Source organism: Lingula anatina, chromosome 2 (assembly GCF_051362555.1).
Source record: "Lingula anatina isolate TDL-2025a chromosome 2, LinAna3.0, whole genome shotgun sequence".
NCBI classification, from domain to species: domain Eukaryota; kingdom Metazoa; phylum Brachiopoda; class Lingulata; order Lingulida; family Lingulidae; genus Lingula; species Lingula anatina.
The window spans coordinates 42113057-42137764 of NC_141768.1; the positions used below are offsets into that span (position 1 = coordinate 42113057).

Here is a 24708-nt window from a genome sequence, read left to right on the forward strand (position 1 = left end):
CATGCAAAAAGTTTTCAGATTGCAGTATTTTAAGATCTCCACAGAGAATACAGAAAGTAGTTTTTGAGACGCGTTGTACTTGAACTACTGACAATGCACAATGATAATAGCAAGAATTAATGGCATCCACATGCAAAGATATGCTTTAATATCCAAAAAAATTAGCTCTTCATCAATATGGGATAGATTTTATGACATTTTAACTAAGTTTCTTACCAAATTGAAACCAAAATACAGTTTCAGAGAATTATGAAGTATGTACAAAAGTCATTACTTTGATACATTCTCACTTTGAAATACTTAAATCATTGAAGTTACTGACAAATGAAAGACTGTCAAAAACATCTTTGAATTCAACTCTTGAAATCAAGCTATCTAATGCTATAATAATGTTAATGTGACCGACCAGCAGATTTTAATGCATTATTAATCAGAGCTCTGCCTCCCAGCAGATGGCACTGACATTTCAAGATGGTCTGAACAAGTCCAGTAACACTCCAGAAATCTGGAATACTCTCATTTATCTACAGACGAGTCTCTAAATAGTGTGATATCATAGCATGAGAGTCTGGCGGCTGAATAAATCTAGTGTCACGCTACTCAAGAAAGCTGGAATACTGTCATTTTTCTGGAGATAAGTCTCTATGAAGTGTGACATAGTGGCAGAGAAGTCTGTGGCCAAAAGCTGCATTTCTCCTGTAGAAGTTTGCTAGAAAATAAATTTAATGTTGGCATAAATAATGTGAAGGATATTACAGTGCATAGTGTTACAGAAAGAGAGAATAAGCAAGGACTGTTGATAAGACTAATGGATCAGAGTTTTTTAAATTCCTTGTATAAAGTAAGACGTAATGAACTAAATGGAAGGGGACATGCACATAACAACTTTACATATTTAAGATGAATGGGCACAAAACTATCACATTCTCATCAAGATTTACCTGAAACACGATGAAGTCATCAGGAGACTCTGCATACATGCTCATCAGCCTGTACTGGTTGGTACAGGGAATGTCTATCTTGTAGCCTGTCAGCTGGTAGCACACCTCCCGGAACTCCTGACTGGTTTTCTTAAACGCCTCCATTAAACGCTTGTTCTTTAGTTCGGCAGTGGAGAGCTGTGCTTTGATATCTGCAATGGTTAGAAAATACTTTGTCATATTTCAGTTTATTTTTGACATTATTTAACACAGTAAATACATCTTACATGATGACATTACAAAACGTACTGTCACACACACATACACACACACACACACACACACACACACACATTTTTAAACCACCATGCATAAAACATTAAAACCTTGCTAAAATTACCCACTCACCAACAACTTCTTTACTAGTGGAAGGTTGCTGTACGTTCTGGTCCACTTTTTGTGTGATATCCTCCACCACTCCTCCCGATGTTTCCAGAAGCTTTACTCTCTCCTTTAACTTCCTATTCTCCTCTCGTAGTTGTGCCAGCTCCTCCTGGCGTTGCTTTTGTGCCATTGCAGCAGGGTTCATTGAGAAGTGGAGCACCTTTGTTTTTGTTGGGTCATAGTCCCCCTAAACCAGAAATCAATTCCTTTCTCAAGTGTTTAAAGGACTCAAAGTAAAATATAATGTTATGGCATGCTAAATGTTTGCCTGGAACTCAAAATATAGCACTGCTGAAAGTTATCCAGAATTGTATTTTAGATTTTTCGATATTTTTTCTCAATGGTGCAAACAAAAATCACAGATTACCACATTCGATTTTTAAAAATCCAACACATAAACCAAGTAACTATGGTGACTAATAAACTTTTATTAGTTTTAACTACTGTACAAATAATTTTACTGATTAAAACTGTATAAAAGTTTTGTAACAATGATAATACCTGTAAATTTCTCTGCTCTATTCTAGCTTCTAGGATTTCCTTTTCCTCAGACACCATTTCCAACTGTTTCTCAAGTCCTGCTATTTTTTCCCTGAAATCAGATCATTACCATTTTGATTACACCTTCACAGCATTTTATCATAAAAAATAGTAATAATTCAATAAAATGACAATTGTAAAAAAGATAAAACTTCGAGTTATGATATCTCCACTTACATGGGAGTAGCAAACTGGTATAATGCTCATAAGATTACATATGGTGTACTACCTTAGCTGTAATATAGTTTTCTGCTCAACTTCTGATATCCCAGAGCCCAGAGATTTGGTTTGCTCAGCAACCCTCAGTTTATGCTCCAACTAAAAGGGAAGATAATTTGTTGCTCTATATTCTAGAGAGAATACTTTTTCATATGAATTACAGTAAACTTAGACACTTCTGGTTTGAGAAGTTGTATGCAGATTTGAGTAAGGGAATGTTCATCAAGAGTTTCAGCAACACAACAGAAAAAAAAATTGTTCCACAACATAAGTTTGAGACAAATAATATTTCAGGTTACAAGGTGACAGATTATGTAGTCTACTATATTTACAAAAATTGCTCGTGAAGACTAATATGCCAGTTCTTACATAACCTTTCTTTTCTTAACTTTGAATTTATTTTCTTACCTAAAGTGTAATATGATAATAAGTCTACCCTTTTTTGTTCTTAATGAGCTTGATATGCTCAGGCATCTAAAACTAGAGACACAGCTGCCCTCTAACTACATCATATTCTGTGGACTAACCTGTTGGCACTGTATTCTACAGTCTCCCAGCTGTTGCTGAGCTTGGTTAGCCTGTGCTTCTAAAGCCTCGCACTGTTTCTGATATCCCAGCACTGTGGCCTCAAGCTGCTGCACACGGGTGGTGCTCTGTGACCCAACATTTACCGTCACCTCGCTTTCGTAGGATTCGATGATTTTCTTGTATCCATCTCTCTCCTGTAAATAGTATGGAAATATCTGTTATTTTATATAAATGCTCTGTGCAGGCATGTATGTGGGGTCTCTTTCTGTTCAGATCCCCTGGATTGAGTCTGCAATGCTCATAAGTTCAAAGAGAACTGCTGTCATGACAAAAACCATGAACATGACACATGAACATGACCTAGTCATGCCAAAATTTGACTGCAAAGTAAGGTTCAACAACAAAAGGTAAACAGATAAAAATTTCATCAAGAAAAACTGGCCTTAAAAAAACATCTTTATGTCAAGAGCTCCAAACCTTTGAGACAAGCAGCAGTTTTCTCTGGAGTCTCTTGAGCAGCTCCCCCTGTTGAGTAGATTTATTTTGTTCTACCACTAGTTCTCTGCTGACCTGGTTCAGTTTACTTTGAGCATTCTCAAGACTGGCTTGCATAGAGTGGATGCTGCAGAAGAAGAAATAACACAGTCAGGGCAGATTTTAAATGCTTTCACCACAAAGTATCAATATTCCTCAAAAGATACTACAACTTGGTTCATGTCACACACCCTGGTTATATGATGGAAGGGAATCTGTAAATTAGTGTGCTTTAATTGTAGACCACTGGATTTATTATTATACACAAAGTAAAATAGCCACACAGCTAATGACAGCTATACGAAACTAACCCCAGAACACTGTCTTCACAGAAATACTCCATCATAATTATCAAATACATTAAACAAAGACACCATGTTGATGTTCTATATGTAGTATATGTACCTGGACTTGAGCTTTCCCTCTTGTTCCAGCATTGTCAACTGGCTGTTCTGGAGGTCAGCTATACGATGGGACAGCTGTGATGGTGACCTACAGAAATAAGGAAATACTGAATGTAAGTAATAACACACATATTGAGGGACCAGCTATGTCAGTAGTTTGACACCATTTCTCTCATCTTGGACCACCAAAGAAAATGGAAGAATGAGAAGACTTACATGATGTAAGTCAAAACTCATAAGTCAAACATGTTTAATTCTTGTCCCAGATACACGAGGGACAATTTAAAGGCCTGTAAAAAAATTACTCAAAGGTTATCATCTATTTTTGATAATAATAATTTTGCCTATCATTTCAAAGATGGTAAAAATAAACAAAACAAACTGCTGTAAGGATGTCCAGGGTAACTTACTGTACTTCATTCTTCAGATCATAAACCTACTCTCAGGCGGTAATTACATAATCAAGTTATTAAGATTTGCTTTAATGAGTCAAGCAATATGTCAGACAGTTTTATTGTGCAGCAGTTTTTTAATGACACAGCGTAAGTAGCTTACTGTACTTTCCAGCCTCCTGGGGCACCTGGGGACTCCCACTGTTTAAGCTTGTTTTTCAGGTCCTAAAATTACAAAATTATATATCATATCATTATGCATTATTACAATATACAATCAATAAAGGAAACATGTTTGGCAAGGCCAGAGTATAGACTTACTTGAAGCATGCAACTAAATCCTTTCAAATTAGTTATTCAGCAATCCAATCCAGTTTTTATTGTACTTCTCTAATCAATTTAATATAAAAAGCAATATTTGATAAGCATTTTCCTCAAATAAAATGTAACTTCAATATATGAGCAAGTATTTTTAAATATTGAAGCATAATCTAGTACAGATGGAGACTTCTGAAACCTTGAATATATTTTAAATTGCAAAAACTTACCTCATTTTCTACTTTTAATTTGGCCAGCTCCTGTCCTCTTTCTTCCATTCTCTCACATTTCTGCTTCAAACTCTCCAGCTGCTCTTTTAGAAGATGTGTGTTTTCACTTGTTTCTCTGAAAATGTATCACTTAAAATCATAATTTCAAATTCATGAAGACATGATTATCGTTGTTCTTTCATTAGTAAGCATAGTCATTAGTAAGAATTACTTAATTGTTTTTAAAAAACTCAAAATTCACTTACTTAAAATATTACTGAATTCAACATAGTAGACAATGCTTGTCATAATGTCATCAAAAGGCTGGGAAATGTACGACCTTAAAATGCTTTACTTTTTTAAAATAAAAAAGCCTTCCTCTTGTCAGAATTTTATTTGTTGTTCAAAGCTGTATGTCAAAATTTTGATTTTTAAAGCAAATAATGTTATCAGCTATGTAATACATTCTGTGTTACAATGATAATAGTTTCTTCAAATAGAAGATATTGGAGTGTATATTCCTGAGTCACTGCTGCATCTCAAACTATAAGAGGTTGAAAAGGAACTGTGTAAAATATGTGTCAGGTGTAACATTTGCATCACATGGTAATCATGACCACACTTCAGTACCTGTAGAACCTATTTTCTTCCCTCAGCTTTCTTGCCTCTTTCTCTAGTTCTGGTAGCTGAGTCAACTGACTTTTCATGGCTTTGGTTGTAATACCATCTTCCTCCATCCTCTGTAGCTTCAGCTCCAGCTCCTTCAACATCCAAAACAAATTGCTATTGATTTGCTAATATGTATCACACATTTTAAATGCAAAACCTCAATTAAGAGACTGGGTTGACCTGCTAGTCTGAGACAGTATATTCCCAGTCAGGCCAGTAGATTTTTAAACAATCTGTTTGTAAAATAGAATGTGGTATGTTTGCTTGTTTTCTAATTTTTATCTAATTTGAAGTATGTACTCATGATAGTCTTTTTATTATGGTGGGGGTGCAAACAAAATCCTGATTTCATAAATTTTATAATTTCAGAATTTAAACAAATGAGAAATATGGGCGAGTCTGTATATTATATACAACATTGGCAAAAGCAACATATGAAATTTCACCTCCACACCTCAGTGATTGCATGTGCCATACAGTTCTCATGTCATATCACAAACAGAGAGACTTATGGGATTCAACTCTAACAACTAGCCATCCCTGTTTTCAACTTGGACTTCCAAACAGTTTGTGTTACTGTCTGGCCATGTTTACAAAGACAAGTAAACACAAATACAAATTTTGATCAGTGATTGCAAAGTCAACAGACAACCAGACCTATCATGACAACTGACCACTGACTGGGGCTTCACATGTCAAACAGAGGGTGGACAGTCTTACTATCCTTGCTACTTTTGAACTTGGAAAATACATCTCTAGATAATTGGAATTCAAAATTTTTTTAAAATCTAGAATTAAAAATATCACAAAAATTCAATAAAAATTATTTACTCAATAGCAACATAAAAGAATTTTGGAATAAATTTGCTATTTGTTTTTCTATTTATCTCCTTCTCCCCACATCAAATATTAACTTGTCCTTCAGACCATGAGGCTGTGGCAAAGTCAGATAACAGGGGATTTAAAACTGTGGGAAACTTCATACAAGAGCAGCTTTAGATCAGAGACACCATGATGCTCACAGCGCCTCTCCTCACCATTCTCCTCACCGTGACATTGTCAACCGTCACTCACTGTCAAGTTGGAGTGACAAGTGTCCCAACATCTGGCCAAAGCACGACAAAATCACCAATAGAGAAATGCAACTGCCAGGACTATGAAGAGACTGCCAATCGCAACCTGGAGCTTATCCAAGAGGTAAGCATTAAGTGCGACAGCACCTGCAGTCAAGGCTCTGCCGTCCAACAGCAGCAAATCAACGCACTGAAAAATCAAACTCGCGAAATGGAGCTGCGCCTCATGCAAGAAATTCTAACCAGACAGGCCATGGAGAACAAAATGACTGCCGAGATTGAAAGCCTGAAGAAGACTGTTGCCAATCAACAGGTTCAGATTAGCCAGGCGAGTGCCACAGGTAAGTTTGCAAGAAAGAATTTTGAAATCCAGAAAGGTGTGTATGGCGTTAAAAGTTCTAACATCTATGATGTTGAGAAAAAGATGAGCTGATACCTTTTGGTACAAAAACAATGCACTTAGTGAAGTACTGATCACATTGCATATCTTGTTTTATCAACATAGATTGTCTGCTGTTCTTAAGGAGGTCCAGTAGTTATTTTTTTTTTCTGCATCAAAAGGTATCAGTTAATCAATCTCTCATTTTATTCTAACTCATACTAGCAACCAAAATATTCACAAAATGTCCAAGTCAATTTCATTTTTTTCTGATTCCATACACAAGTGTCTCCAATGCCCTTTTATTCACTTTGTTTCATGAGTTTGCCTTTTTCTCTATTAATCAGGACCATCTAAGTGGACCCTGGTGTTCAAAGGCGTGGCAGGTGCTGGCGGGGGAAGCCTGGGCAAACTGTGGCAGTCAGACAGTGCACTGAATGAAGACATCAAGGCAGCCCAGGAACTGAACACTAACTACAAGCACCATTATAAGTCTGCTGCAGTGAATAACTGGAAGAACCAGAACATCAAATATGTAAGCTGGCAATATATGGAGTGTGTGTGTGTGTGTGTGTGTGTGTGTGTGTGTGTGTGTGTGTGTGTGTGTGTGTGTGTGTATGTGTGTGTGTGTGTGGGGGGGGGGCTACTTGAACAAGTTATCATGATGGTGTTAGTTGGAACTACTGGGATGAGTTACCACTATTCTGAAAAAAAAATCTTTGTTGTGAAAAAATTCAGACAATATTACCTAGACTAAGATATTTTAGATTTTTAGATTTTTTATTTCTGTATCAATTTAGGTGAAGGTGGTGCTGTATCAGGCTGGCATTGAGCGGCTTGTCCTTGTTTTTAATGCCATAGGCAGTGACAAGATGACCTGGTTCAGCAAGGATCGCCTGATTTCCTCTCCATATGCAGACATTTTGCAGCCATATGATACAAACAGACATGGCTACTACTTCAGTATTATTGGAGATAATAATGGGTATAGTAACACAGCCTCAGGCACAATATAGCTGAGTGTATGTGCATGTTTACATGAATTCAAACAAGCTTGTGTCTCAACAGATTATTAAAAAAGACCAGTCCTGATAAAGATATGCATCACAAGAGTAAGAGTCCCTTATTGCCAAGTACCCAGGAAATATAAAAATTATTTTCCTGTATTACATCATTTTTGTAACATTTTACATCACCTATGAAAAATCCTAGAATCGCCTTTCCTGAAATTGTGTAATACCAAAATAAAGTAATTCAATTTTTCTGTTACCAGATGAAACATTTTCACTCAAGGACAAAAAAGAAAAGCACAAAAACTCCAGGAAAACACCTACCAAGGGGATACAAGGCTTATCAAATAAAATTTTAACATAAAGGCATTTCACATCATATTGCAGAGCTGTTGTCAGAGAATTCTACATACACAGGGATTATAATGGGTGTGGATCGGATTTTGGATGGCTGGTCGTGGTCAACAAAGGCTCTGCACCTTGTGATTACGAGAACTTCACCAGTTACCCACAATTCCTGTATGCCCCTGGATCATTTGGCAGACACTTTGGAAAAGGTGAGTTTTAAGATAATAGAATCTTTCATTTTTCTTTCAGACATCTCATACATGTAAGTATTGTTAAGGATAAAATAGGCAAATTTGTGAATGAGAAGTATTCCATAATATCAGTGTTTTTAAATAGTATTTCTAATAGAAATTATTTAGTCAACTTCACTTTTGCCATCCGTTTCAATTAATGTACATGTCACAGGCCATATGCTCATTATGCTATCCCAATTGGGATCTGGCCCGGATCAGTTAGTAACTGGACTAGATTGGAATCTGGCCTGTGACTTACACGTTGTCAAGATCAGTATTTAAATACAGACCTTTAATTTTCAAAAATATCAGCAAGTTATATAAACCTACTTTCCCTTTATTTTATTTTCTTTTTTCTTACAAAAATCAAATTCTTATAATATTGTAATAATTTATCCATGAAGCCTTGGTAAGTGTTTTGCTCTCAAACAAATATCAAACTGTTTGTTCAAAATCTTCAAAATGAAACCTTATTTAAACTTCAGGCTCACAAGGCCAGGCTGACATGATGGCCATTTTTACAGCAACCGAATAGAAAAACAAAAAGTGGATGTGACACTGCTCACTGCCTCAACTGAAGAACAAGGACGCCCAATAGGACAACAACTAGATTAGGACCCATAGATATTGACCATGGAATCACAATTCTGATATCAAAGAACAAGAATCAGGACTATTACTCAGAAATTGTCCCAACTTTCAATTTCCTTTAATTGTTCTCTATGATGATTTCACATGCATAAAAATCCAATTTTAAAAGGAAGCATTCCTGACAGAAGAAGCTACAAATATCAAGTTGAATAAAAACAAATTTAGTCTTTCAAAAATAGAAAGGGATACTATCTTCCCTTAATTTTAAATTCTGTCTTAAAGGAAATACGGCCTGTAATAATTAGAAATTTATCATTAATTTGTGAAAGTGAGAAATCAATAAATCATTCTTTAGCCAAATAAGCATTTTGTTACTTTCAATTCACTGGCACAGCTCCAGTTATTTTGTCTTACCTTAATCTTCTGATCAGCTTTTAATTTCTCTGCATTTTCTAAGATATTGGAAGCACCTCGACTGCGCCTGATATTAAAAAATAATAATAATTTTAAAAAAAACTAAAAAAAAAAACAAAAAACGTCCACTTTGGAACAACACCATTTTAAAAAAATTATGGCAAATATCTTACAGAATACAAGAATACTGTTGTATTTTCTGAGCAAAAATTGGGCAGACATTAGAAAAAATATTGACAATAAAACATGCTGTCAGCACAAGCCTGAATCTACTACTTCTTTAGACAGCACAGAATTATTATGCCATCATTAAACAAATAGGATACAATATGCACTTACTCTTTGTACATTCTAAATTTTTCTTTAGTCTCATCTAATTCATTTTGTTTAATCTTCAACTCCGTCTGCTGCCTCATAATATGGTTGTTCAATTCTGTAACCTTACTCCTTGATGCCTCTTGTACCTGCAAAGACAAAAGAATCAAACTGTTGAAGATTTCAACGACTGATGATGACTAAACTTTAAACATTTGGTTAAAAATACAATACTGATTCGTAAAACTAACAGCAAATTATTTCATAAATTCAAAATGATTCATAAAAAAATAAGCAAAATAAAATCTCTTCATCACACATCTGAAATGCAAGATTTTTCATCATTTTTTCTCCTAAATCAAATAAAATGTTTTTTTTTCTTTTAAAAAATGACCCAATATCCCAGACAATAACTCTGCATTAGTCTCACCTCTTCTAATTCATTCTCCAGTTTATACTTCTCTTTCTGCAACCCAAGAAGCTTTTGGTCCTGGCTCGTCTTGGTCTTGGAGAGTGTCTGCTTGCACTCCTCCAGCTCCTCTTGCAACCTCTTCTCTCTCTCAGCAATAAAATGCAGCTGGTTTTTCAGTTCAGTTATTTGTTCCGATTCTCTCTAAAAGAAGAAAACTAATAAAACAGTCCTCAAAAGCATAAGTAAAATTCAGCATGAAATGACTCCTTGTTGAAATGAGCTTTGTCTTTATGGTGAATAACCATCTAATTTAGAAAAAAAATTAATTGATCTGCTAGTCTGCCATTATTTCTAATACCATTCTCCTCCAAATCCTGCACAATATTGATTTCACTGTGAAGTTGTGAGACAACTGGATTATCCCAATTGTCTTATAAGTTCTAAATAACTATTTCTGTGTAAATATAAATGATAAATATACCATTAATGATGGAACAAATATCCTCTTACACATTAAATCCCCTTTAATTAAATATCTCACAACAATGAACTAATGCTATGTCGCAGATAACCACAGATAAATAACCAAAAAATTGTAAAATCCTTTTCCAAGATTTTTACTACAGGGAATGCTAATTAGCAAGTGGACAAAACTCTGACTAGCTTGCGTAAACCACATGAACTTACCATGCGCTCCAGCTTCACCTGGCCCAAGTCTCTGTCATACTCCACTCTTGCCCTCTTGTTGCTGGCCTCCACGGCTGCCAGCTGTAACTCAAGCTTCGTGATGTATCCCTTGGCTGCAATCAAATCTGCCCGTAGCTTCTGGTCCTCCTTCTGCTTCTCTGATATCAGAAATAACAAATATGGATACACATTACTAAGCTTAGGGATATGAGTGGAATGGATTTATCTAGACACTGAAGATGGCACATATACAGGCATTTAACGGGCAATGTTTTTCAAAATGGATTCAATGATATCTATTCTAGGCAAAATGGATGACAAAAGCATTTTTCAAAGATTTGAATGGTGATGGCAACAACAACAACAACAGCGAAAACACAGACAGACACAGTGTTCACCATATATTACTTGTAGTCATTTACAGTGTCTCTATTTCAGAAGGGGAGACAAGACATTAATTTCATATGCAATCAAACTGAAGTACTGAAATATTGTTTTCCTCGTACTTTAAACAGCCAAGTTGAAATGCAGAGCAGAAGAGGAATGGGTTACAGAGGCCTCAAACTTACCCAAAACTGACTGCATTGAAACTGCACTGCCTCTACTAATGTCAAGTGAGGCGGTTTGATCAAAATTTATCCTACCACTGGCAGACCCACTTTGAGATGAAATAAAAGCATCAAAATCACGCTTCATGCGAATCACAGCTGTGTTGTCATCTGGCGTATCCATTCTGCACTTTTACAATTTATTCTGCAATAATAATAAAAAGACGTATCACAAAATATGAACAAGCTTCAACTTCCATATTAGGTTGTTTTATCGGTTTATTAATCATATGACGATTTACGACACTCGTTTACGAACCAATCAAGGTGACAGCCGCGCGTGCTAGCAGGGGCAGTACTACCACCAGTATTATAAACGTCTCGAGACTAAACTTGGAAAACTTACACTTCCAAGACCGTTTCCTACAACAAGAAGACCATCGTTCTAACGCTTGCCGTTCCGTCGTTTATGTTGAACTCGAATACGAACAAAATCCCACCCAGCAGTTAAGTTTCTGACCAAACGAACGAGATATAGAAGACAATTCAAGGAAACGAACAGATTGAATTTATGCGGCCCGCCATGACAGGTCAATCCCGCAGCTCGTGATGAAAAAAATTTTAAAAATTTGTTTTGCAACTTTTTCTCATGCACATTTGAACCATGCACATAACATTACAATATACAACAAAATAAAGTACACGACATCAAAATATATTGGTAATATAACCACTTTGTAGATTGTTCTTTATTAAATGCTGGACGTTTTGATGGTGTTTGACCTCTGACCCCTGACCTACTGTAGAGCATAATATAAACAAAGCGCACCACTTGCGAGTAATTTGACGTTCGCAATACTGCTAGAGTTACACGAAGAAAGAAGAACTACGTTGTGTCATTGTTGATCAAGATCCTGGGGAGATGCTTCGAAGACTGTATTCTGTGCCTGTACAGCACTTAACAAAATCAGGTAAGCAGAATCTAGTATAATTTTTAATCAATATTTATAATCACATTACAACTCATTAACACAACAGTATTGTGTACCAGTACGCGTACAATGAAAATAGTGTTCAGGAGTCACATTTTCAGATTTAATTTTTGGTCGTTTTTTTTATCTCATCGAATGCAAAAGATGTTTATATTCCACCGGCAGCAAGGTGCACGGTTTGCTCAGAATCTCACTCAGCGGGGCCTGTACGCAATGTACTATATCACCCGGTAGTAACCGTACCGGTAATTGTTAAAAAAAATAGCAGAGCTGACCAGTCTATTATTAAGAATTAGAAAGTTTATATGTAATCGCACAGTAAATAAAAGATAGAAAACTTCAAATGATAAAAAATTCACCTATATACTGCCTGGTGCACAGCACGATATTTTTATGCGATAAGCCTATAGACCAGCAATAGACCACCTGTTTGTTTAAACTAGATCAGGGGATGGGGGGAACCGGTTTCGTCTGGTTCTTGAACGGTGTTTACTGGTTCCAGTTGCCAGCGAACACTACGCCTCTGACCCAAAAATAAATTCACTGGTGGAGTCATATGTAGTGCAGTGATAATGATATTGATTTATGAGGGGGAATTGCAGACAAAAAGTTGAAGTTGTATATAAATAATGCTTATTAGTTGTACATAAATAATGTTTATTCATTTTTTATTGATTATTTGTTCTAATTATATTTTTTAAAATGTCAGGATAGTCATAATTTGAACTGGTGACATGACAGTTATTGACCTTTTTTCAACAAAACTTTGCTCACAGGAATGAAGCTGATAATTTAAAATAGGCATTCTGATAATAAGGTCACTGCTGTTCATGATGAACAATGCTCATTCTATCAATATTGCAAGGCCTGATTGATTGTATGGTGTATTTTGTTCTATTTCAGTCCGCAGTCAGTTCACCAGTGCTCAGACTATTGATGTGGAGTCTCTTGTCCCCAATGAGTACGAGGCACCTTGTATGAAGACACCTGTTCCGGGCCCCAGATCAAAAGCACTTTGTGCTGATCTGGATGATGTCAATGCTGTAAGAGATATAATTCTGCAGACACTGAATTTGCAAGTGCATGCTTGCTTTTATTAAGCTCACATGATTAATAGTCATGTATATTCTTAAGTATTTATACGCACTTTCAGGATACAAACTTGTATGTGCTCATATGCCATTAACCTGCATTGTGCATAATGATTAAAATGTTTTCACATGCATGTAGGCACTTGCACGGACCCCCCCCCCCCCCCCCACACACACACACACACACACACACACACACATATGTTGACATCAGTCATGAGTTCTGAGATGATATCTGCGACAAGCTGCATTTTTGGGCATTTTTTTCAATGTAAAAAAAATCTAGGCTGCCCGGTCTTGCATGCTCCAATAATCTGCTTGTCGCCCTCATGAGCTTTAAAAGAGGTCAAGGCTTTGGTGTGAGGCCTAGCTATTGCCTATTTTATATGTTATGTACTCTGGGGTTTATCTGCTGCCTTGTGTTATAGTATCATATGTCAGATTGTAACTGCTGGAGTTCCATTTTATTAATACTGATGACATGGCTACAACATATACCTTTATTATATAGAAGATGAAAATATACTTGCACCATGATAGGCAAGAAATTGACAAATTAAAAAATGTATTTTCTAGGGCTCTCTAAAGTTGGATCAAATGAAAAATAAACCAAAGTTTTAATATAATATTACCCTTACAGTTTATTTGTTAAAACTGGTTAGTATTTAATACTAGTCTTTCTCCCTATATGACAGAATGAGATGATATTAGAATAACACAAATTTTCCATGATTGGTATAATAGTAAGTTTACACTGTCAATCAGCTCAAATCAAACGAGCAATTAAGATTACATAAAAATTTTCTTAAAAATCCTAAAAAGAAAGCAGAGGCCGATTTAGAGGGGGGTCTGGGGAGTCCTGACCCTTCCCCCCCCCCCTGGGATTTCGGAAAATCCAATGGCCCCCTCTTGAAATAAGAATTTTGACTAGCTGAATCAGAGTTCTAAACCACCAAATGGCACCGTTTGCCCTCTAAAATACCAAATTTTTTTCAGGGCCCTTTAGCGGGTCTTGAACCCCATGCCAAGGGGGTTGGGGAGTTCTGCTTTGCATTGGCGGACCCCCCCCCTTCAAATATTCTTGGATCTGCCCCTGGAAAGGTACAGTGTAATTACAGGTAAACAGGTTTAGGTAAAGGTAATTATAATGCAAAGTGGTATGAATTGCGTCTCCAGCTGTCACATCTCTAAAAAAAAAGTGATTTACAAAGATTAGGGTGCAGTACAAGCTGTACCACATTTGTTCGGAATCCAAACATAAAATTCACATTACAGCTTAACAACCACCTACTAGTACTAGTAACCCTCCTCAACTGTTTCAATAACAGTACTGTAGTTACATGTCAAGTTCTCTGCTTTATGTGCTATTATCATATTGATTTTAAGTACTATTCAGACAGCATACGTGACATGATTATATATAACCTGCACATTGTGATCATGTTGTTGGATTTGTTACCATAAAACATTTCCACTGACTGCCTGTTGCTAAATACTGTAAATTCAAATTATGTAATTACACATAAAAATGCTAAAGATGCTACTCAATAGCTGTGTGAACATAAAGAGTTGAATTAAGAGGTTTAGTGACCTTGAAGTTTGCATTTCTTTGATGTTGGCATGATTTTCAGTCATATTTGATAGGGAACCCATATTGCACCATATATATGCAGGACACATCTGAATTAATGAACCTGCCAAGAAGTATTATGATATAGAAATAAAACCTATAGGAAGCTCTATAAAAAAAAGGATTTTTATTGTTTTAGATTTGACCGTGCAAAGATTTTTCTTCTAGAAAACAATAAAGTCAGCTTATCAATTTTTTCTTCATGTTTACCTTGTTGTTACATTACACATCAATATTATGTTTTAGTACAAATAATGTTTCACAACAGACTGCTTGCCTGGAAATGGTATTATAACAATACAGTCTGCTAACTTGCAAACTCTAACAAAATTTCCAGTCCCAAAGTGTGCAAGTTATAGGGTATCAGATGCATTTTAGTAATCAATTAATTATTTCAGAATATCGGCCATGTCCATTTCTTTGTGAACTATGAAGCCAGCCGGGGGAACTACATTGTGGATGCAGATGGCAATGTTTTGTTGGACCTGTTCACACAGATATCATCAGTGCCACTTGGTAGGTACATCTGGTACAGGAATGAGGTATGTTTGATATAGGAATGAGGTATGTTTGGTACAGGGATGAGGTACATTTGGTGGGGGCCAGAGCAATAGTCCGAAGGTTCAATAGTCCAAAGGTTCATTGGTCCGAATGTTCGAATTCACTATAGAACCTTTGGACCAATGAACCCTTGATTAAAAAAAAAAACATTGAAAATGTTACCATTTTTCGGACCAATGAACCATTCGGACGATCGAGACCCCCCCCTTCCATTTGGTGTTGGTATGAGGTATATATGGTACAGGATTGAATTATGGTGCTGGTATGAGGCATACGTATCTCTGGCATAGAAATTGGGTATATTTGTTGCAGCAATTGGGTGTTTCTGCATGAGTAAAGAATGTTAGATTTTAGGTTTAATTAGTGGAATTTTTTTTTACGGTTGGTAACAGTTTGAACCCTTCACTAACTTATCAGTAGTCATAGTATTATACCTCGCTATTTATTCTTCATACTTTCCATGTTTCATTCTCTGGTGTTACCCTTGTTTTGGGGCCATAGCAATAGTCCGAAGGTTCAATGGACTGAAGGTTCATTGGTCCAAATTTTCACTATAGAACCTTCAGATCAACGGACCCTTGATTAAAAAACTGATGAAAATATTATGATTTTTCGGACCAGTGAAGCTTTAGACTATCGAGATGTCCCCCTTGTTTTGAACTTACAGCTGCACAGGTTTCTGAGGATGTATTTGATATTAATGAAGAACCAGTTGTTGTATTAGGTTGAAATGTGTCTGGATTGACAAAATTGAATGTTTGCAGATGGTTTTGAACATTATAGGTGCATTGCATAACTTTCATCTGTAATACAAGGCATGTAGGAAACAAATTTTAAGTAATGTGCTATTAACCATTTGGAAAAAATTGCAGTGAGGGTGTGAAATGAATTATGCTTAGCCCTCCTGTGCTTATGACTGATGTGGTTGTCAAAGGTGAAATGGCTAACCCCTCCCTCTCCAGCCCCTACCCCTATGAATACATGTAGCTGTTTTTCAAGTTCATTCATATTTATTGTTTGAAAGCAGTCTGGTTTTTAACCAGTAAACAACAACCACATCTGCATTTATCCAGCATTAGACTAGATTCCAGAAATTGTGTTCTATATATATTGTCCACCTAGAATGCATTATGTATATACCTGCATCAAAAATATCATATTTTGTTTACCTGCTGGGTCTATTAAATGTTAGTAGTTGGTTACTTGCACCTGTCCATTGGTCTTACATCCTAGGATTTTACGTCGGCATAAGATCCTAGCTGGCTCCTTGCCAGAACATTTTTTGGGATGTGTGTTATAGATTTCTGCCTGTTGGGAATTCATTAAAAAATCTTAGTTCAGGCAGCGATCTGTACTGAGTCATTTTATCCCCATCTCAAATATGCCTTTCACACAGTGCTGTTGAAATAAGTTCTTATGAAAACATCTGGAAAGTGCTGGATATATATGAACTGGTTTCGTTTTCTGTGCTTAAATGATTGCATATTTAACCCAATTTAAAAATGTCAAGCATGTGCATAAATTGGCACAAATATGTGTAGCTTCTCTGTTGATTCTATTCATTCTTAACTGTTTAAAATAACATACATTTTCCTTAGGCAAAGTGGCCTTAATTTGGCTATAAACCTGGCAGTAAGCATTTCATGTATTATTAAGTGTACATGTATGCTTGCTTTAAAAGCTAAATTGTGAAATTAAGCCCTTTGACTTACAGTGCTTGATAAATGAATGTTAAAATAAAAAATGTTGTTTTTTCTCAAGGTTACAACCACCCAAACCTTATTCAAGTCATGATGGATCCCAACAATATGGTTAGCAAAAATTCTGTCAGACCAAATTGCAAGCACTTTCATTTTAAATGAGATTTCATATTGCCATAAACTGTTAACACTTTTCAAGTTTCAAGCACAGCATATTCAGTATAATAGTTCACATATACATTCAAAGTGAGTGTTTCCCATGCTATTAAGTAATGACTCATTCTTTTTTCCTATACTGAATAACTTTGATTAAGCCTGTGTGTTAATTTCAGGTTTTTAACCCAATTTTTCTTTGTTTTGCTTTTGTATTTAGGCCAGTCTTGTGAACAGACCAGCATTTGGAAACTTTCCTTCCACTGATTGGCCAGAGACTGTGAGGAATGCACTCATTTCTGTAGGTGTCTTAAAATACACCCAGTGATAGAGTTGATTTTATCAGTCATATCGATATAATAACTTAAAGTTAAACTCCTCATTTTTATGTGGAAAAATTGAGTATACAATGTACATCTCTTTGATAAAGTCCCTACACATGATTGAATGTTTATTTGGTTCAGGGTTAAATATATATTGATTCAATCAGTAAATTATGTTTATCCAATAACTGACACTCCAAAATTTTTCTGTTCAAGACAATTTGATGATGTTTGTTTAATAAAGTTGCCGTGCCTTATCAAGTGTTAATTTTGTTCAATTAAACATTTGTAACTATAAATACAATGTACTTCAAGAATGTTATTACATTTTTCATAGTATGGAAAAAACTTTTTTTTTCATCTAGGTGGCTCCCCCTGGCATGAGGTATGTACAGCCAATGATGTGCGGGGCCTGCTCCAATGAACATGGCTACAAAGCTATCTTCATGGCATATCAGGTAATCACCTTACTGCTGGACAACTAACCTTATGTACTATGTTTTTTCTAGTGCTTATAATGTCCTTTCACCGTATTTTCCACATGTGGGGCTGTGTACAGGTAAGATCGTCCTTTCAAAACTTTTAATTTTTACATGCCCAAAAGAGCCTTGAAAAAGCATTCCCATCTCACCTTAACTCTCTTACAGTAAGCATGGATAGAAATGGTTTTCAGGTGGAAAAAATGCTACTGTTGGGAAAAAATTGTAGCTATTGGCTGCCCCTCACTTCAACAATAATATATGCCAATATGTATAACAATGCATGTTGGAATTTAAAGGGCTTTTCAGTACACTTTTCACTTAACACAGTGGATATGTACATGATTTTTTTCTATTATATGTAATAATTTATTTCATTAAGTTGTATTTTTGTAGCGCAATAAAAGGGGCGGACTTCCACCTACCCAAGAGGAAATGGACTCTAGTGTCCACAACATGTTGCCAGGTTCTCCTAAACTGTCCTTGCTGTCCTTTACCAATGCATTTCATGGCAGAACTACAGGTGGGCACACAAGCTATATGGTAAACTAGATTCTTCCTCTTTTTTTTAAGTTAATAGTATTGATTTAGGTACTTCTGTAAGCAATTGGTAATTTTGTTGGTTTATTAACTTACTTCATTATGAGAAAGTCACTGGTTAAAATTTGTCATCCCAATGTACTACACATTGTTGAATCCATCTTGCTTTCAAGCCAGTACATTTACCTATAGTTGTACTCAATTTTAGCTTGTTTGTCCAATACACACACAAAATGGTTCCACAAGTTGGACTTCCCAACATTTGATTGGCCATGTGCACCTTTCCCCAAGCTTCGCTACCCACTTGAAGAATTCCAACGTGAGAATGATGCAGAAGAGGACAGATGTCTGGAACAGGTAAATTGTGTTAGATGTGTCACATTGTGTTGGGTGTGAAGACAACTCTGGATTCAGGAGGAGAGTCACTGCATTGAATGTATGGCAGTAGGAAGAATAAAGCTTGCGAGGCACTGAAATTTCCCGGTATTTATTTTAGTAATAAGGCTGGCTCCAAGGGTTGGTCACTTTTCAACCTCAGCTACAGGCTTGGGATGGGCATGACAGCATTGACCACTGGACATCATAATTATACTGGATAGGTAATTCAGAGTGTTCTTAGCAGTAATATAGCCCTGAACAAACCTTAAGAGCAGTGACAAATAGTTGGTGTGTGGAGTGGTTGTGGAAACTGTTAGTCTTGTCTTGATGAAAAACTTAGTTGAAAATGAAGGAAAATGATGTGCCGTGGAACTTAAGAACTTTTTTGGGGGGGGGGGGATGAGGGATCAGATCAGGTGGGTCATGGAGTGCAGATGTTAGAGAAAATCAGAAAATGAGGATGTATTGCATCTGTTTTTACATTTTGATTCTTAGGTCCAGGATTTGATGGAGAAAGCTGAAAAGAAAGGTGAACCAGTGGCTGGCATTGTGGTAGAGCCAATCCAGGCAGAGGGAGGAGACAACCACGCCTCTGGAAGGTTCTTCAGGGAACTGCAAAAAATAGCTAAGAAGGTATCAACTTAAAGCTGGCCTTTTTTCTTGTACAATTGGTTATTGAAATTGTGTAGTTATAATAAGGTAAGGGTTGACAATAGATTAACAATAGAATGGTTAACAATAGATGAGTACATGTATTATTAGAATAATTTTCTATTGGCAGTTTTATCTTTAGGTTGGCATTGTAGAAAGAAACTAAAATTAACATGAACACCACACCAGCTTGGTAGACAAGTGTAATGTGGTAGTTACAGTGTTAAGTGCAGCTGTGAGCACACTGCTTTCCAGGGATCTGTTTCACAAATTAAGAACTATTTCAGAAAAAATTGATACAAGATAACACAGTATAGTTGTCCAAATGGAAAATAACACCTGTTGAATAACAAGGATGATCATTGTTTCAGACCACTGCTTACTTTATTTTAATGGACTACTATTATGGATTTATCTTAGACTAAAAGAGACCAGATTTTCAGACTAAAAGTGTAGACGAATTTTTGATAATTTTTTTTTTTTTTTTGTGTATATGTATTTGTGAAATGGCATCAGATTATTAACAATCAAGATGGCCAACATTTCTCTCATTTACAGAATGGCGCTGCTCTTATGATAGACGAGGTGCAGACAGGCTGTGGACCAACTGGAAAATTCTGGGCACACGAGCACTGGGATCTCCCTCAACCACCAGATGTCGTCTGCTTCAGTAAGAAGATGCAGACAGGAGGTTTCTATTTCACTGAAGAGATGAAACCAACATCAGCAGATGTAAGACTTAAACTGTTTTTGTTAAGGAAAGACTTTTGTGAATTTGACTTTTTTAATGATGGGCAAGAGAAATTTTGTTTATGGATAGTTGATGCTTTTCTCACTTTTTGTTAATTTTCATTTTGAAAAAGTCATGCAGTCTTGCTTTTCATTGTTAACTGTGATATACTATATAAGCCAATGGTTTTATATAAAAAGACCCTGCTAATTGATGATTCAAAACCATCTGTTGTGCACTTATGAATAATTGTCAATAATAATGTAAAATAAATTTAATCAAAAGATTTTATTTGAATATTACACATTATTATTTTGGTCAACATTACCCTTCTCTAATAGTTTTGACACTGAAAACCCCAGTAAGATCTCTCTGTCCATGGACAACATCTGGATGGAGCATTTCACGTTTCCCTTGTCTCCATGTTTTTCAGAGTTACAGAATTTTCAACACCTGGATGGGTGACCCGACCAAGCTTCTCCTCCTCAGAGAGGTGATCAATGTGATCAAGTCCCAGAACCTGTTGGAGAATGTGGTTGTTGCAGGGGAACATCTCCAAGGTGGATTGTCAGGACTTCAGGTAAAGACAACTACAAATATTGCACTTGAGACCATAGCAGGCCCCATTAGCTTAGCTATTACCAGTTTATGTTGTTTGTGACAAGAGCTTTGGATGTGTGATTGCCAATGTCAAATCGATGGCTTGAACCACAATTTTAGGGTCCATTTGTAAAAATACTGTCTGTGAGCACAGCAGTTTACACTGCTAACATTTTAACTGGCTTTTGTCCAGGTCCAACACATTACATACTGGTTCTTTTTCTCAGTAACAAATAGAATTGCCTCATGCTCTTTTGATTATCTCCTGTGCATACAATGGAAAAGATGTACAAATCTGAAATAAGAGGGTTCAGATAACAGCAGAAGATATGGTAATAAAGTTTACACATGTTAACTTTGAATAGGTTCAACTGACTTTGGGCAGTAAGGGAAAAGTAATTTAGGGGCAATCAAGTTTTAATTAAAAGAGTGTTATATGCACTGATAATACTATTGAACCTGGGGTCTACATCATATGATATATGCTAGGGCATTCTATTACATCAAGAACAAAATGACATAATTATCATTTGGTTTTTCAGAGAGCACATCCAAATAAGTTAGAAAACTGTAGAGGCCTGGGAACGTTTGTAGCAATTGATCTCAGAAATGGGAAGATGAGAGATGAAGTTGTGAAATCCTTGAGAAATGAAGGTTGGTTAATGGGTTTTGAAATGGAGAAAAACAAATCGAAATTGAAAATGATCATTCTTGTTTCAGTGGTTTTGTTTTATTGCTATATTTATTTCTTCTTAAAGTAGCAAATTCTGAATTTTCATGAAATAACTTTTTCTAAGCCAAATTAATTCTTCCCATTTGTATTGAAATCAAGTTTTCACTTCTTAGTTACATTTTTAAAAAGAAGTTCTCTTCTTATTTACTAACATAATGAGATAATTTATAATCTAATACTGGATCTTACGTCAAAACAGAGATCACCACGTTTGACCTTAATTATCACAAGGCCTTTTTCAGGTAGACTTAAGGTAAAATCAAGTGTAATATTAACTTTCTAGCTTAAATGGATGAATCAAAACATATACTTTGATTTCTGTTCTTATTTACTACATAGGGTTCATAGTTGGTGCTTGCGGGGAACGTAGCATCAGATTCCGACCAGCATTGGTTTGTCAGAAGCATCACATCAGCATGTTTCTGGATCAATTTGAGAAGGAAATACTCTCTCTACCATGAAGAACAGGATCTTCCATCAAGAGAATATACCGGTACATTGAGTAAAAGATTATTATTATGTGGAGATTGAAACTAATACTTTTGGTGTTTATCACTATTGCTATAATTGAAAAGGCACCAGAAGTAAATCAAAGTATTACTAAATGAATAAGGAATGAAGTAATTGTATATTTTGTTTTTAAGTGTGCAATTTTATGTCGAAGCAGTGGATTTGGCTTGGGCGTTTCAAGCGTTTATCCCATTTATGTAATAAAACTGTTTTTGAACTGTAGAAGTTTATTTTTTGTGGGTGATTAAAACATCATACTAGTGTATTAATGATCAGTGTTTTATGTATGTCTTTGTTCAACACTTCCTTGAAGAATACCTAAAATGCACAAATAGGGGCCTGTAAAGTTAGGATTTCAAAAATGAATACACAGTGTGTACATGGTTATCTATGTGAGATGTATGTAAAAGTTAAAATTAAAAAATACAGCTATTTTTTTATGAGATAAAATTATCTTTGTTTGTATATGGTAAATTAGTGAATATCATTGAGAAAGATTTTGATAGAAATATTTTGTCCTTAAAAATCATTTTGTAATATAAGTGACATTATTAGAAGAAAATCCAATGCACTTTTTAGCATCTAATTATTTCCTACCAAATGCAGGATGTTATCAACTGTAAAATTATTTTTTGTCATAAAGGAATTTACTAGTATCATTTCAAAATAATCAGCATAACATCATCATATTGATGACAAGTGTAATATACCTGTGGACTAATTGCATTAAAACAGAATTCATCCTACCTTTATATGCTTAATTTTTAACTGTTTAACTGCAACAATAATTCCACATCGTATTTATGATATCAAGTTCATGTACATTGAAAATTCCCCATGATATGCATTTAGTATAAGATATATGTATTGGGTTTAATTTTTTATATACTGATTATGTAAATAAATATATACTTCAATTTGAATGTAGATGTTTTTTTGGGGGGGGAGGGTAGGGGGGAGGAGTTTCTGACAGAGAAAGAAAGTTGTTGGAGTGTGAGGTTAAGGACAAAAGATATGCGATTGAATTGAAACATTTTTATTAAAGTCTGAGCCAGAAACACGAAATGAAGTTTATTTCACATTGAGAGAAGTTGAAAGTACAAATACTGGAATATTGTTCTGCGTGGAATGTTACTCATAATGATGCAGTTTAGAACTGTTCAGTTTTACACTAACTGAAAGTGTACCTTTCTGCTTTTACATAACGATCAAGAACTCATAATAATGTGTAAAATAGTTAATTTCAGAACTGCCATCCCCTTTGCCGAGATGCTGCCAAATGCACATGCGACTGATGGAAGCTAGTCTAACCTCATATTTTGGAACCGGACACATATGCACGCTCACATGCACATGCAAGGCTCTTACTTTGATTTACAAATAAAACTTTTGGGAAATCAATTTCATAATTTTTTTTTTTTTCATTTAAAAATGGTCCCTGGCTCTTTAGGATGGCAAGCAATTTTATGTGAATAAATGGCTTTCTGGGGGTTGTTTTTGATAAAAGAGAAAAAGTAATATTGATTTGCACTATTTCCTGTAGGAGAATTTAATACGTTATAAGAATGAGATTTTATATATACATAGAAAATCTGATTTTTCTATTTCCTAAATTTTAATGCAGTTCGGGATTGTTTTTGACGACTAGTTAATGCAGAGTGGTGGATGTTTGCACAGGTAGGAAGAGGTAGCTACATGTAGCAGCAGCTCCGACCTTTAACTGCAGAATTATGCGTTTAAATAGTGTAAATGTTCTCATAAAAAATGCATACTGTTGTGTATACTTAAGGCTGTTTTTAATGATTCTCTTTTTATTTTTAGTAGGCAATTTTTTTTTTCTCAAAGGTACAAGTATGTGCATCTTTTCAGAAACACGGATTTCACTGCCCTTCTTAAGCAAAGAGAAGGAATAATAAATCAGTAGAACGTTCTTTTTGTCCTACTTCAAGTGCATATAAAAATGACGGATTATAGATTAATGGGAATTTTTTACTTCTATTGGGTTAGTATTGTAAATCCCACAAAATGTGTCTTTATCGTATCTTCACCTTCTGCATTATCTGGTGGTATGCATAGACATTTTTCTTTTAATCTCGAAATGTCACAGCATCCTGGGCCGCTGTCTCCAGGTGTTGTTTTGAACGGACATTTTGGCATACGTTTTCCCCTGCTTTCTTTTTCATCGGAAGGGAACCTCACTAGAAGAGCTTGGTTCCAAAGCAAAACAATTATGAAGTACCGCATCTCCGTTGTGAATCGATTTCGGTGCTGGAAAGTTTGGGTTAAACAATGCAGCTGCAAATATTAATTTTGGTGTGTAAATTTTTCATATGTCTCTTTTTTCATTGATAATAAATTTCTGTTTTATTCTTGTAGTAAAAAAGTAGAACGGCTCTGGAACGGGTCTGGATGCTACCTTTGAAACAACGACTCATTATACGCAAAGTACA

At 35.6% G+C, this 24708-nt stretch overlaps 3 protein-coding genes across 4 annotated transcripts; 2 read left to right on the forward strand and 1 right to left on the reverse strand.

Annotated features, from left to right (window-relative positions):
• Positions 1–116: 116 nt before the first annotated feature.
• On the reverse strand, positions 117–11802 carry LOC106176848 (mitotic spindle assembly checkpoint protein MAD1-like). Its single transcript, XM_087006889.1, has 17 exons — positions 11594–11802; positions 11209–11392; positions 10640–10797; positions 9971–10153; positions 9565–9689; positions 9226–9292; positions 5139–5269; positions 4530–4644; positions 4145–4206; positions 3591–3677; positions 3129–3273; positions 2651–2845; positions 2134–2222; positions 1866–1956; positions 1329–1551; positions 942–1132; positions 117–709 (listed from the first exon to the last, which is right to left on the reverse strand). Exons 2-17 carry the CDS (start codon positions 11369–11371, stop codon positions 554–556), a joined length of 2181 nt encoding a protein of 726 aa, XP_086863015.1. The 5' UTR covers positions 11372–11392; positions 11594–11802; the 3' UTR covers positions 117–553.
• On the forward strand, positions 3538–8994 carry LOC147763708 (uncharacterized). The gene is made up of 6 exons (XM_087006893.1): positions 3538–3702; positions 6103–6591; positions 6977–7164; positions 7430–7614; positions 8027–8196; positions 8706–8994. Exons 2-6 carry the CDS (start codon positions 6189–6191, stop codon positions 8753–8755), a joined length of 996 nt encoding a protein of 331 aa, XP_086863019.1. The 5' UTR covers positions 3538–3702; positions 6103–6188; the 3' UTR covers positions 8756–8994.
• A 173-nt stretch (positions 11803–11975) lies between the features above and the next one.
• On the forward strand, positions 11976–23175 carry LOC106168399 (4-aminobutyrate aminotransferase, mitochondrial). Of its 2 annotated transcripts, none has more exons than XM_013547434.3 (13): positions 11976–12158; positions 13083–13222; positions 15299–15416; positions 17223–17272; positions 17535–17615; positions 18003–18095; positions 18513–18639; positions 18865–19013; positions 19530–19667; positions 20244–20417; positions 20849–20995; positions 21558–21669; positions 22088–23175. In XM_013547434.3, exons 1-13 carry the CDS (start codon positions 12110–12112, stop codon positions 22207–22209), a joined length of 1500 nt encoding a protein of 499 aa, XP_013402888.2. In that variant the 5' UTR covers positions 11976–12109; the 3' UTR covers positions 22210–23175. The 2 variants fall into 2 exon arrangements, with proteins under 2 accessions (XP_013402888.2, XP_086863016.1); XM_087006890.1 differs by lacking the exon at positions 11976–12158 and adding an exon at positions 12771–12794.
• Positions 23176–24708: the final 1533 nt, after the last annotated feature.

Excerpts from the sequence above, each read along its gene's own strand:
- LOC106168399 (XM_013547434.3), top strand. The coding sequence starts at position 12,110 with ATGCTTCGAAGACTGTATTCTGTGCCTGTACAGCACTTAACAAAATCA. Across the intron at positions 19,014-19,529 it reads AGGACAGATGTCTGGAACAG|GTCCAGGATTTGATGGAGAA; the intron begins GTAAATTGTGTT and ends TTTGATTCTTAG. Across the intron at positions 20,418-20,848 it reads TGAAACCAACATCAGCAGAT|AGTTACAGAATTTTCAACAC; the intron begins GTAAGACTTAAA and ends CATGTTTTTCAG.
- LOC147763708 (XM_087006893.1), top strand. The coding sequence starts at position 6,189 with ATGATGCTCACAGCGCCTCTCCTCACCATTCTCCTCACCGTGACATTG. Across the intron at positions 7,165-7,429 it reads AGAACCAGAACATCAAATAT|GTGAAGGTGGTGCTGTATCA; the intron begins GTAAGCTGGCAA and ends GTATCAATTTAG. Across the intron at positions 7,615-8,026 it reads ATTATTGGAGATAATAATGG|AGCTGTTGTCAGAGAATTCT; the intron begins GTATAGTAACAC and ends ATCATATTGCAG.
- LOC106176848 (XM_087006889.1), bottom strand. The coding sequence starts at position 11,371 with ATGGATACGCCAGATGACAACACAGCTGTGATTCGCATGAAGCGTGAT. Across the intron at positions 2,846-3,128 it reads AACTGCTGCTTGTCTCAAAG|GAGAGAGATGGATACAAGAA; the intron begins GTTTGGAGCTCT and ends TACTATTTACAG. Across the intron at positions 1,957-2,133 it reads AAAACTATATTACAGCTAAG|GGAAAAAATAGCAGGACTTG; the intron begins GTAGTACACCAT and ends ATCTGATTTCAG.